The sequence below is a fragment of the Penicillium chrysogenum genome, assembly GCF_028827035.1.
Source record: "Penicillium chrysogenum strain IBT 35668 chromosome Unknown utg000001l_segment0_segment0, whole genome shotgun sequence".
NCBI lineage: Eukaryota > Fungi > Ascomycota > Eurotiomycetes > Eurotiales > Aspergillaceae > Penicillium > Penicillium chrysogenum.
This window is the reverse complement of record NW_026622749.1, coordinates 7,614,530-7,626,299: the sequence shown is the minus strand read 5'-3', so window position 1 is coordinate 7,626,299 and position 11,770 is coordinate 7,614,530. Positions and strand designations below refer to the sequence as shown.

The 11,770-nt window shown below is 48.5% G+C and overlaps 4 protein-coding genes across 4 annotated transcripts; 3 read left to right on the top strand and 1 right to left on the bottom strand.

The window, feature by feature from the left end:
* Positions 1–207: 207 nt before the first annotated feature.
* On the top strand, positions 208–1,833 carry N7489_002986 (COP9 signalosome complex subunit 1; the record flags this gene model as incomplete). The annotated part of the gene is made up of 4 exons (XM_056708741.1): positions 208–325; positions 378–449; positions 503–783; positions 835–1,833. 4 exons carry the CDS (start codon positions 208–210, stop codon positions 1,831–1,833), a joined length of 1,470 nt encoding a protein of 489 aa, XP_056573043.1.
* Positions 1,834–3,290: 1,457 nt separating this feature from the next.
* On the top strand, positions 3,291–5,048 carry N7489_002985 (class I SAM-dependent methyltransferase; the record flags this gene model as incomplete). Its single annotated transcript, XM_056708740.1, has 2 exons — positions 3,291–4,724; positions 4,815–5,048. The coding sequence occupies 2 exons, from the start codon at positions 3,291–3,293 to the stop codon at positions 5,046–5,048; spliced, it is 1,668 nt and encodes a 555-aa protein (XP_056573042.1).
* Positions 5,049–5,441: 393 nt separating this feature from the next.
* On the top strand, positions 5,442–7,435 carry N7489_002984 (cytochrome P450; the record flags this gene model as incomplete). Its single annotated transcript, XM_056708739.1, has 5 exons — positions 5,442–5,495; positions 5,686–6,545; positions 6,652–6,928; positions 6,988–7,157; positions 7,231–7,435. 5 exons carry the CDS (start codon positions 5,442–5,444, stop codon positions 7,433–7,435), a joined length of 1,566 nt encoding a protein of 521 aa, XP_056573041.1.
* Positions 7,436–7,854: 419 nt separating this feature from the next.
* On the bottom strand, positions 7,855–9,670 carry N7489_002983 (FAD-binding oxidoreductase; the record flags this gene model as incomplete). Its single annotated transcript, XM_056708738.1, has 5 exons — positions 7,855–8,365; positions 8,480–8,924; positions 8,981–9,085; positions 9,144–9,301; positions 9,447–9,670. The coding sequence occupies 5 exons, from the start codon at positions 9,668–9,670 to the stop codon at positions 7,855–7,857; spliced, it is 1,443 nt and encodes a 480-aa protein (XP_056573040.1).
* Positions 9,671–11,770: the final 2,100 nt, after the last annotated feature.

The window sequence follows — 11,770 nt, the reverse complement described above, 5'->3', positions numbered from 1 at the left end:
ATCAATCACCCATCACAATGATCGATCGACTGACTTGTCACCCATCTCATATTCTCTGCTCTAAACAGCATATTGTTCTTGACGTTCAAATTGGCTGCTATCTTCCGTCATTAAAGCAAACTAGCTTGTTGTTCAAGCTCCAGCCCCTCGAGATAATTTGCCAGTTCCAATCCTGCCCGCAACGCATCATCTGAACAGCCGGGCAAGATGGACACCACGCTTCCAGACGCCTCTGGTCCGTCTCGGGCAGATATGGACACTGCAGCTCTGGGGGATACTGCAGCTATTACTACCCCCCGAGCAAGGGTACCTGTGAAAGTGGAAGGTATGTTAACCCCCGCGCGGGGCTATCTCCGCAATGATGTTGCTGTGCCCAGATGACGCTGACATGGTTAATGTGGCAGAGCCCCCCAAATTTGATCTTGATACTTACATTGCAAACTACACCGGTAGGTGATGTGTCTTGTTTGCATATAGACTTCTTATTCTAATGCATGGCCAGGGCGCACTCGCTACGACCGTCTTTACCTCATCGGCACATGCTCCCCATTGCTCTCGACAGACGCCCTGAAGGCAGCCATCGCCGAAGCCAAAACCAGCAAAGACGTTTCGAGATATGAGAGGGCGGTGCGCGCCCTGGCGGATGTAGCTCCGAACGATCCTGACGCTTCTCTTGACGCTGCCTGGGTGCAGGAGACCAGTCGATACGTACAGACTCAGACTGAGCGATTGGAACACGAACTACGGGGATACAAAAACAATTTGATTAAAGAGAGCATCCGAGTAAGGAACGATAACATACTGTTGAGAAGTGTGTGACACTAACCTCTGTAGATGGGTCATGAAGATTTGGGCAACCATCATTACGAGACTGGTGACATGGCTGCTGCATCCAAGGCTTACTCTCGCATGAGAGACTACTGCACCACCCCAAACCATATCACTTCCATGCTATTCAAGATGGTCAATGTTGCTACTGAACGCGGTGACTGGATGTCTGTGCAGTCGAACGTGCACAGACTGCGCAACTCTCAGTCAAAGCCAGAGGACGCAGCCAAAAACCTATCCAAAATCTCAGCCGCTTCAGCTCTGTCACAGATGCACCAAGGCTCATATCTCGAAGCAGCAAACTCTTTCTTGTCCGTCCCACCGGACCTGGGTGATACTTACAATGAAGTCATCAGCCCCAATGATGTCGCCGTCTACGGGGGTCTATGTGCTCTCGCCTCTATGAACCGTGACGAGCTGCAGAAAAGCGTGCTCGACAGCCAGACTTTCCGCAACTTCCTTGAACTCGAACCTCATATCCGCCGCGCCATCGCTTTCTTCTGCAACTTCAAGTTCCGCCAATGCCTTGACATTCTGGAAGCTTATCGCCCTGACTACCTACTCGACATTCACCTTCAGCGTCACATCCCCCAATTGTACAAACGTATCCGCACCAAGTCCATTGAGCAGTATATGATTCCTTTCAGCCGTGTCACACTCGACTCCATGGCGAAGATATTTGCCCCCACTGTCGTTGGCGGCGAAGCATGTCCCACGGACATTTCCTCGCCGTTTGTGCAAGAGCTGGTAGGTCTTATTCAGGATGGTGTGTTAAACGCTCGCATCGACCTCGAGAAGGGGTTGCTGGTTTCGAACCAGATCGACCTGCGGGCAGAGGTGCAGCGTACCACACTGGAGAGCCTACGCGAATTCAATGAGGAGGCTCATTTGCGGATTCTGCATTCCGCTGTTCTCCAAGCAGGATTAGAGGTGAAGCCGGAAAATGGAGAAGGACCTGGACTAGGAAAAGGTGGACGGTTTCCTCGAGCCCCGGGTAAAGATTAATTGATGGAGACAAAACCGACACCTTGACTCCAGCAATCCGGGCGCATGAATGATGACGAATGAGATAATACCCCGATGCTTCAGCTGCGATTGCAACTGCAATGCAGATAGTATGTGGCTTACAGAAATCAATCCAACTCTCAATGAGGTGTTCCCGCACGTACTTGATGCCTACTTTTACGCAACCAATATTAATAAGACCGGTAAACAACATGGAACATTGCACAAATTGCTCTTTGGAATGGTCACGGGTAGCTGAAAACATATTGTTCTCACCTTGTCCGACCCACGACAGGATACCAATCCCACCGATTCAATCCGGTTATTAGTCCTCCGTGCAACACGATGACCAGGCCAGTGTGACGCTTCAAGTAAGAAATATACAGAGCACTTGCACTAGAGGGAATCTGTAATACTACAGCATATCCGTAGAGAGAAACGCAGTCGGAGAAAATATTTAAAGATCAACTAGGGTTCGGCCTCCTGCATGGATAATCTCCTCAAGGGGGAATCGTATTACCGCCTCATATACCGCCTCACGATATACGGAGTAGGAGGGGTTTGATTGTCTCTCTTTGTCTCTTTGGCCTACAAATAGTCATTTTTCGTGATATTAACCCTCTTCTCTTCATCCTTCATCAACATTCCCACCATCGAGATCCCATATATATATATATATATATATATAGTCATCAGAAATGACTGAGCTTGTCTAATGGGTTAACCAACTTCAAAACAGCCCACATTCGGGCTTGGACAATCGCCTGCAAAGGTAAAATGCCCAAGTCTATTCGACCAACCCCACGGGTTGTCTTATAACCCGCCGCCCGTGTTGACATGTTGTGCTTAGCACCGCATCCGAAGCTACCTCGTCTGGACCCATGGACATAAGCTTCAAGATTGCTGAAATGGAAAAGTTGACCGGTGATGTATCCCCTAATGGGGAGCAAGACGGACCCTCACTAGGGTATGTGCATAGTTTTACCGATCAGATATGATAACCAACATCCAACATGCATACAGGCCCTAGCTATACTTGCGTGTACGAACCCGAAGGTCTTGAGTACTGCTTTGCCCTCTGTAGGGGGATCTGGCTGTGGCGAGTTAGCTAGTCTTGTTATACAAATACCCTTTCCATGTCCAATGAAACGGAAATCGTGGAATCCTTAATTCTTCATTTAAACGTTGACAGTAATTTTCTGCTGGCAAAAAGCCCGTAATATGTCGCATCCCCTGTAGATATTAGAATTGGCCATATACTCCGGCACTTTTCCTTTTTGATATTCCTTGTGATACCCTGAGAAACAGACAATTTCATGAGAAGTCAAGTTCTTTTGTTTGAATCGACTCTCTATTTAGCCATTTCTTCCCCAATACCTTCCTAAGTAGTTCATTGCTCACTTGGTCAAATATCGTTTACTATACGGGTTGGCTCCCCAGAGCTACCTCTTCCCGAGATGATTGACTTCCTTTGTATCTATCCCATGTGCTTGGACGACCGGCGGCGCAACACGAGAATCGAACTAGGTACCGATATATTGTCCTCTCACACGTACCCGGCTTCGACGGGAAATCCCGATTCTTCCCCAATCTTGTCGAAGTCTGACGACGTGCGGAATTCCACGAAAATGACTCCAGACATTCTACTTCAGGAGCCTGAGTCAGTGCCCGTTCCTTGTATCCCGTTAAAACGGACTTTCGATCAAATGGAGTCGGCAATGGAAGAATTTTCAGAGTCCACCAGGCGATTGTCGCCCACTTCTTCAATTCCAGCGCCTATAATTCGTGCCTCTGGCATGCCGGATATACCTGAGCTTCCGTTGCTGGACTCTGCGCTTGAAGCCGATATCAATCTTTACGAAGAAAATATTCCCCCATCGCCCGGACTAGCCCCAATTCCAGAGGAAAGCTCCGAAGACAGTGACGGAGAGGCCCTAAACCTATTGATACCTGGATCAACCACCTCGTTCACCGAAATTGAATCGTCGACTTCAACGTGGGACCTGTCAACACCTCATTCTTTGCCATCCGATCTAACGAACCCAACAAGCATGTCTGTTGAAGTGGGTCACGATGGTCCTACCCGATCATCCACGGCATCCCTACCTGTAAATTCTTTATCCCCAGACAACGAGGACGGTAATGGAGACACATCATCTGCGGCATCAACAACCGATGATTCAGACTCAGTCTTCGATGATGGACGATCGGAAAACACGTCCAGCTATACAGCTTCATTGCTATCTGATGTGAAAAACTACGCTTACGAAAATGGAAGACGTTATCACTCATATCGTGAAGGCCACTACGTGCTTCCCAACGACGAGCCAGAACAAGATCGCCAAGATCTTCTCCATCACGTCCGGAACCTCGTGCTCAACGGCTGCCTCTTCCGAGCCCCATTGGACAGTAATATCCAGCGCGCTCTCGACATTGGTACCGGCACCGGAATCTGGGCCATCGACTTCGCAGACAGCTTCCCCAGTGCCGAGGTGACAGGCACCGATCTAAGTCCCATCCAGCCGTCATGGGTCCCACCCAACCTTCGCTTCGTAGTAGACGACGCTGAATCGCAATGGCTGTACAGCCCAAGTCGGCCCTTTGACTTCATCCATGCCCGGGATTTGGGCGGTGCTATTGCTGACTGGCCACGGCTGATGCGACAGAGCTACGAGCATCTGCGTCCCGGTGGCTGGATTGAGTTGCAGGAGTTTGAGGTCATGCTCAGGTCGGACGATGATTCGATGCGTTTTGCGCCGGCGTTGTGCGAGTTCCTTGACCGACTAACTAAGGCTAGCGAGGCATTTCAACGACCTATGAATATCGCCGAAGGCCATCGGCAGCGGCTGGTTGAGGCTGGTTTCGAAGACGTGCGAGACGAGGTGTACAAGGTGCGACCCTTCCCCTCACCCCGGTATTCTGATTGGGCTTTGCTTTTTGTTTGCCTCTTTCGTCATGACTGACTGTTGTGTCTTTTCCAGGTTCCATCGAGTGTTTGGGCTAGGGATCCTGTGCAGAAGGAGATTGGTCGGTACAACCAATGCTCCCTTCTCATGGCGGTTGAATCCTACTCGCTAGCTCTTTTCACTCGTGTGCTGGGATGGTCGAATAATGATACTCAGGTTTTCCTAGCGGGTGTGCGCAAAGATCTCAAGAATCCCGCGGTGCATACGTACTGCAAGCTGCATGTCGTCTACGGTCGGAAGCCGTCTTAGTCCCAGTCGAATCGGCAATTTGACTAGGGATCTTTCCGAGGATGTTCGGAGTCCAAAAAGTATTGTAGATAGATTTGATATGGCTCTATGTCTCTGGATGCGGGCGTAATGAGATGTCCCGTTTGTACTCCTTCCGCCTGGCCCGGATGGGATCCCTCACCTTTACGTCTACCATTCGACTGGTACAACTCAGCGTTTCTTTGCTCTTTTTTTTTCTTTCTTTGGGTCTCAGTTCAGTGTCCAATCACTCTTTGAAATCTAGAAAAAGGAGAATATTTACCAAATCCCATTCCAATCCGGAAAAGAAAGCCAAATGACCCCGAACTAAATATGGCTTCAGGGCAGTGCATGACCCTGTGGACCTCTATGACCTCTTTCGCTTCAAATCTCACCATGGCTTGGGCAACCTCAGGTCCTGGGTTTTGGGGCGCAACTGCAGGAGGCCTGGTAAGTTGCATTCCCTGTACTCCCAACCATCGTTTGTTTCATGCAAGAACAGAACCCGAGAGTAGAGCCAGTCCTTCCCAAGATATCTCCCCGGCAAAACACAGCAGCTCTGAGCAATGCAACCTAGCTAGCCCTTCCCTCTGACAGGCGTTTGCAGAGAAATTCACGCTAATCAGCATGCAATTAACAGTTCTTACTCTGGGTCACCTACAGCATTATCTACGCGTTTTGCTGGTCACCCCTGCGTCATTTCCCCGGTCCGAAGCTGTGGGCGATATCTCGCATCCCATCGAATGTCTCCGTTCTCCGTGGCCATAACCACCTCGACATCCTGGCGCTGCACAAACAGTACGGTCCCATCCTCCGCATTGGACCCAATGAACTCGCCTTCAATACACCACAGGCCTTTCGCGATATATACGGCGCCAGACCTGGAGGTTGCTTCCCCAAGAATCGGAGCCACTATGTAGCCCCGGCGAACGGGGTCGATCATCTGGTCTGTGCGGTCGATAATGCGACCCACGCAAGACAGAGACGGCTGCTATCCCATGCTTTCTCCGAGAAGGCTTTGAGAGATCAAGAGGGTCTTATCACGGGCTATGTCGATACCTTGATTAACAAACTGCGGTCTCAAGTTCGGCAGGGGTCGTCCATTGTCGATATCAAAAGTTGGATGAACTTTACCACTTTTGATATCACCGGTGACCTGATGTTTGGCGAGTCCTTCGACTGTTTGAAGGACAGCCAGCTTCACCCGTGGATTAAGCTGATCTTCAACTCAATCAAGGCTATTGCTTTTATTGGGGCTGCGAATCAATTCCCAATGCTCAAAGGCTTCCTGGACTTATTCATCCCGCGAGAAGTCAAACGCGTCGGCCAGGAACACTTCGATTTGAGTGCGCAGAAGGTCGATCGGCGCTTGGAGTCGAATATGGCTCGTCCGGACTTCATGTCTGCTATTCTCCAGCATGGGCTTAGCGAGGAGAAGGGCCAGTATCGCGAGAGCGATCGTATTATGACCCGGGCTGAGATTCATTCTAATGGTTTTATGTGGGTGGTTGTTTTCGTTGCTTTCGAATACCTTCTCCCTTTCTTCTATTTTACGTTTATCTTTCCAGAGGAACTGGTATAGCATGCTAATGCTAAGCAATAACAGTCTGATCGTGGCAGGTAGCGAAACATCCGCAACGTTACTATCCGGCTGTATCTTCTACCTCTGTACAGCTCCACACGTCATGAGCAGACTCGTCGCCGAGATCCGCTCGACTTTCAAACAGGACAGTGACATGACCTTCCGCGCCGCAGAGAACCTGAAGTACATGAATGCTGTCATCGAGGAGTCGCTGCGTATCTACCCGCCCTTCGTGACGAGTCTGTCGCGCGTTGTACCGCAAGGCGGAGCATTCGTGAACGGTCATTTCCTCCCTGAGGATGTATGTATATGTGCTCCACTATATGCCACATTTTTAACCTGCGTACTAATCCTAGCCAGACAACTGTGGCATGTCACCACTACGCCTCCTACCACTCGGAATCCAACTTCGTCTTCCCGGATAAATTCATGCCAGAGCGCTGGCTGGGATCCGACCCGGTCTTCGAGGGAGATAAGAAGGATGTCTTGCAGCCATTCAGTCTCGGCCCACGCGCCTGCCTTGGAAAGCAGTGCGTTCCTAATCTTTTCCCCTGCATCCACGTTGCACCTCAATCAATACTAACATATACTCCCCTGTTGTAGTCTAGCAAACTGCGAAATCCGCCTCATCCTCTGTAAGCTCCTCTATCACTTCGACATATCCATACGTCCAGAGAGCACCAACTGGGCTGACCAGAAAGTCTATTTCCTTTGGGATAAGCCGGCTCTCATGGTCACGCTGAAAGACCGTTTTCCGGACGCGGGTATGTCAAGCTCCCAGGAAACCGTGACTCCGTTCCCAAAGTGACGGGGATGGGTTAGGGCTTGATGTTCGCAGATCGGTTACGTCTGCGTTCGGGTCGTACTCGGCATAGACAGTGTTTTGCGGGGTGGAGCTTATGAGATCCACGACTTTCGTTTCTTTGCTTTCAGTCGGCTTTTTCTCTTTTCTTTCGGATGGTCGTTTAGTATTAATCGTTTACTGGATTGGCTCATTCGGTGCTTTTTGCGTTGTGACTTGCGGCGGCGGCTGGACTCGGATCTGGAGTTTGGGTTTAGTGGAGGTTGCGTTGTTTTTCATTCGCATAAGACATTCGTTTTCTTTAGAGGTCCATGGGTGGGCTCCGTCGCTTGATAATTGCAGACTAATAGGCTTCTTCGGTCTTCTGACTTGCGCTATTGGAATATCTAGCCTTAGACGTCATAGTACGGTACATCGGCTCGCACTCAGTTCCTCACACCCGTCTGAGAAAGCTTGAAGCCGCCAGGCACTCTGGTTTGGAAAACTCCACTAGGGTCGTACTTGACCATAGCCTCTCGCATTTCTCTGATGCTCGCTTCACCGTAAGTTTGGAAAGGGTCCTGTGAGCCATCGCAGTAATTCAGATAGAGGAATCCAACATCACCATCCACGGATTTTGCATATAGCTCGATCTCGCCAATCGCTGCCTTGAGCTTGGGGTAAGCAAACTCAGTCGATATTTCAGGCGTCTCAACTTCAACTGCAGCCACTAGGAGGACACAGTCTTTCTGTAGCTTCTCAATTCCCAGGAGGTTGCCGCCCCGGGCCATAGAATGCTTTGCAAATGAACGAGGTAACGGTTGTAAGACCATGGAGATATAGAATTTGCCGTCCGGGATTAATATTTTCAGATCTTCTACCAGGACTTCGAAGACATCAGCTGCTTTTTTCATTATTGCGGCATCGAGGTTGAAGGTGAGTGTGAGCCAGGTGTCCCTAAGGAAACGAGTCAGTACATGTTTTGCATTCAGCATGGGGCAGGCTGGAGTATGTCAATATTGTGCCTTCTACTGGCTTTGTTGGGACAGGGCAAACAACTTATAGACCTACTGTTTTCCTGAAGGGACCACAAAGTCCACCAACTTTTTAGCCACGGTCGTTGTTTTCATGCTCCTCTGACCGGGGAGGGCGAGGAATTCCTGCAGAGACTTTGCATTCTCAACACCGTCAAGATTAGTCAAGACCATGTTTATGAAATGGTCTTTTGTCTGAGGCAGATATGTCCACATCGCAAGAATATGATCGTCGGGGGCTTCATTAAGCTTTTGTTCAAAGTCGATAAAAGCCTCAATGATTTTACCCGTAGCTGTTTTTGGGAGGACAATATTCCCGTCCCAGATGTTAGTTGCTTCGAATGTCATCATGTCAAAGCGCGTGACAATGCCAAAGTTGTTAGAACCACCTTTCAATACTGAGAAGAGGTCCGAGTTTGTCGTTTTGTTGGCTTGGACGATACTGCCATCCGCGAGAACGACCTCGTAGTTGATAACCTGGTCTGGTGGTCGAGAGTAAGCAACAGTAGAAGCAAGGAAAAGGAGCCCAGGTACTTACCACAGGCGAATCCATAGCGGCAGCTATGAAAGGCAATGCCGCCTCCAAGGAGGAGACCACCGATGCCAACCAGGCCCTCACGGCCTCCAGCAACCATAACTCCATCTGTGAAGGGTCTGAGTTATAGTCCAGGATAGGTATCTCCGGCTTCGAAGCTTCTTACATTTCTCAAGCTCAGAATAAGCTTGTGCCCATGTGCCGCCGGGTTGCAGAGATGCAATTTTCGTATCAGGGTTGTATGTAGTAGTTGTCATGAGCCCGAGATCAATAGTCACGCCCGCTTCAATGTTGTTGGCGCCAGCCCAGGCCATGTGCCCGCCACTGTCCGGATAAAATATGTCAGAGATTTATTATTGTTTTTATGAATATGATTCCATGTCTCCAAGTAGTATCTTGCCTCGAAAGAGGAAGCAGGAGAGAGCTTTAAATTGCAAAAAGTGTCTTTGAAACAGTGTGCTATACTCACCTGCGGATCGCAAATTTACAACCAGGTGTGCTAACCAAAGCTTTCAAGGTCTCGGAAACCTCCTGGGTTGTCCTTGGTTGAACAATAATCCAAGGGCGTAGTTGCGCGGTGAGAGACCAGTAAGAACTGACTCGGTCCTCATAAGATTGCTGGCCTGGGAGATATGTGATTTCGCTCAACCCAGCATGTTTCAAGTTGGCCAGTGCGGACTGTTCAATAGCCATGTCGACAAGAAATTATTATCAGGTATGAAATGTTTTCGTGTACTTCCCAGACTGCGGTCAAACATCAAATCCGGGAAGTCGGGGCGCAAGTGGTTTAAAGCTGGTGAGGGGGAGGTGAGGGGCTATACAATTCATTACTGGCCGTTGTGTATATGCATTACCCAAGAGTGGCAGTTGAAACGAAGATCTTCTATAAATCCTACTCTTCGAATTTATACTCCGGTAAGCTGGTTAAACACTGCAGAGACAATGATTGGCTTCGATAGCTTTCCTAATACCCATGTAAATTGTAGTATAACTATTGAAATAATGTACTGTTATTTTCCTAAGTACTAAGTTAGTTAAGTCCTATCTCCATGATTCCTGGATTATCGGGCTTCCACTAGCTATTTAATCAGCTCCTGTTTGTTCGTAGGGTACCAATCCCCCTTCTCTGTCCTCTCCTCTCCTCTCTCTCGTCAATTTTTCATAGGTGACATAATGTCGTCGATATATATATATATATATATACATACACATATATATTAGACATGAAAATCCTCTGACTGGCAGACCGCCTGAAGTGAGTGGATAGAACGCCTTGGAAATACGAGTGGTACTGATTCTTCACCATCACAGCTAACCGCCTGATCAAAGCCTTTTTATTACGAGCCACCCTCTAGGCCTTCTGGGCGAATCTTCTGGACACCGCCATAACATCTTAACCGGGCGAAGTCCCGTGGATGACTTCTTGAATTTGGTGGGCCCTGATGACTATGAGGCTTGGTGGCTCTGTCTGATAGTCCCAGCTGACTAGCCTGGAATGTAAAAAGACATTCTATTCCACGAGCCCCAAATGCGGTCAGAATTGCCCGATCTTGTGGCCGTATGCTTAACAGAGTCTATGGTTTGTCTGGACGGACGTTCCCTGGCCGAGAAGTGAGACAGTGAACCCTCCAATGAGAAATATTTGCCATCGAATCAGTTAATCAGTTAAGGGGTGGCTTGAAACAATATGGAAAAAGATACGACGTCATCAAACCTTCAAAAATACACCAAAGAAAATCGATTGAGACGCTCCTAAAGAGGACTAAGAATGCCAAGGCAACACAGGCAGTTCAGAAAGCTCATTTCTGAGGTACTACAAAGCCAGTAATTGACAGCAATCTGTTGGTGAGTTCTACATGGAATATACCAATCCCAAGAATGTCTTACTGATACAAGCGAGTTGATAGGGAGAATTCGAATTCGAATTCGCTTCTGTTGACATACATGGGATGTCTCTTTGTGTGCAGACTGAGGCTATTTGCTAGTTTGCCATTTACTTTGTTGATGCAGGATTCATTTACAGCCTGCTTTCCATTGATTCATTATCAGTTTCGTCTTCCTGGTTTTCCCCGATGCTAGTATTAGCTAGTATATCTGCTTCAGTATCGTGGCCCTAAACAGCTTCCAAAATGTCGCATACACACGATATAAAGAGCGGGCTATTTATGTTCAAGGAGACGCTCATGACATGTCCAGGATAGGATACTCAATCAGAGCTTGGTCTATGTGTCTAAGTTCAGTCGGCGGTTTCTGTAGGCCATATCTGTCAGATCCTTAGTTGAAAAAGTAGCTTGTCTGGCTACTTAAAGATCTATCCCACATTCACCATTGAAAGGCCGGAGGACAGGTATTCAAACCTACCTAGTTATGTACATACCTAGGCAGTTTCACTACTCATCCCGATATACATTTGTGGGTCTCGGGTACGGGCCGAGAACCACATCGGGAGTGTTTCCAAAATCTACTGTAAATATAATTGAGAGCGCCATCCATTTCCCACTTTTAGATCAATTATCACAGCTTTCAAGGTACCGCAAACAGTCTGCTGGGCCGAATGCGGGGTAGAGATGTCGATTTGAAGTGCTATAGGCTTGGATTATCAACATTGTCGCCGACAGCGTCACTACAAGTGCTAAGGAGATAGTCCTCAATTTGGTTGAATTAGATTCTTCCTTTGATATGCGCATGCAATTCCCCGACTCGTTTGTTTAAGTGAAAGCGAGCATTTCAAGACCGTAATGCCTCAATATAAGGGGGTAGAAGGATCGGCCCAAGAAGCTAGTTTTTCCTCTC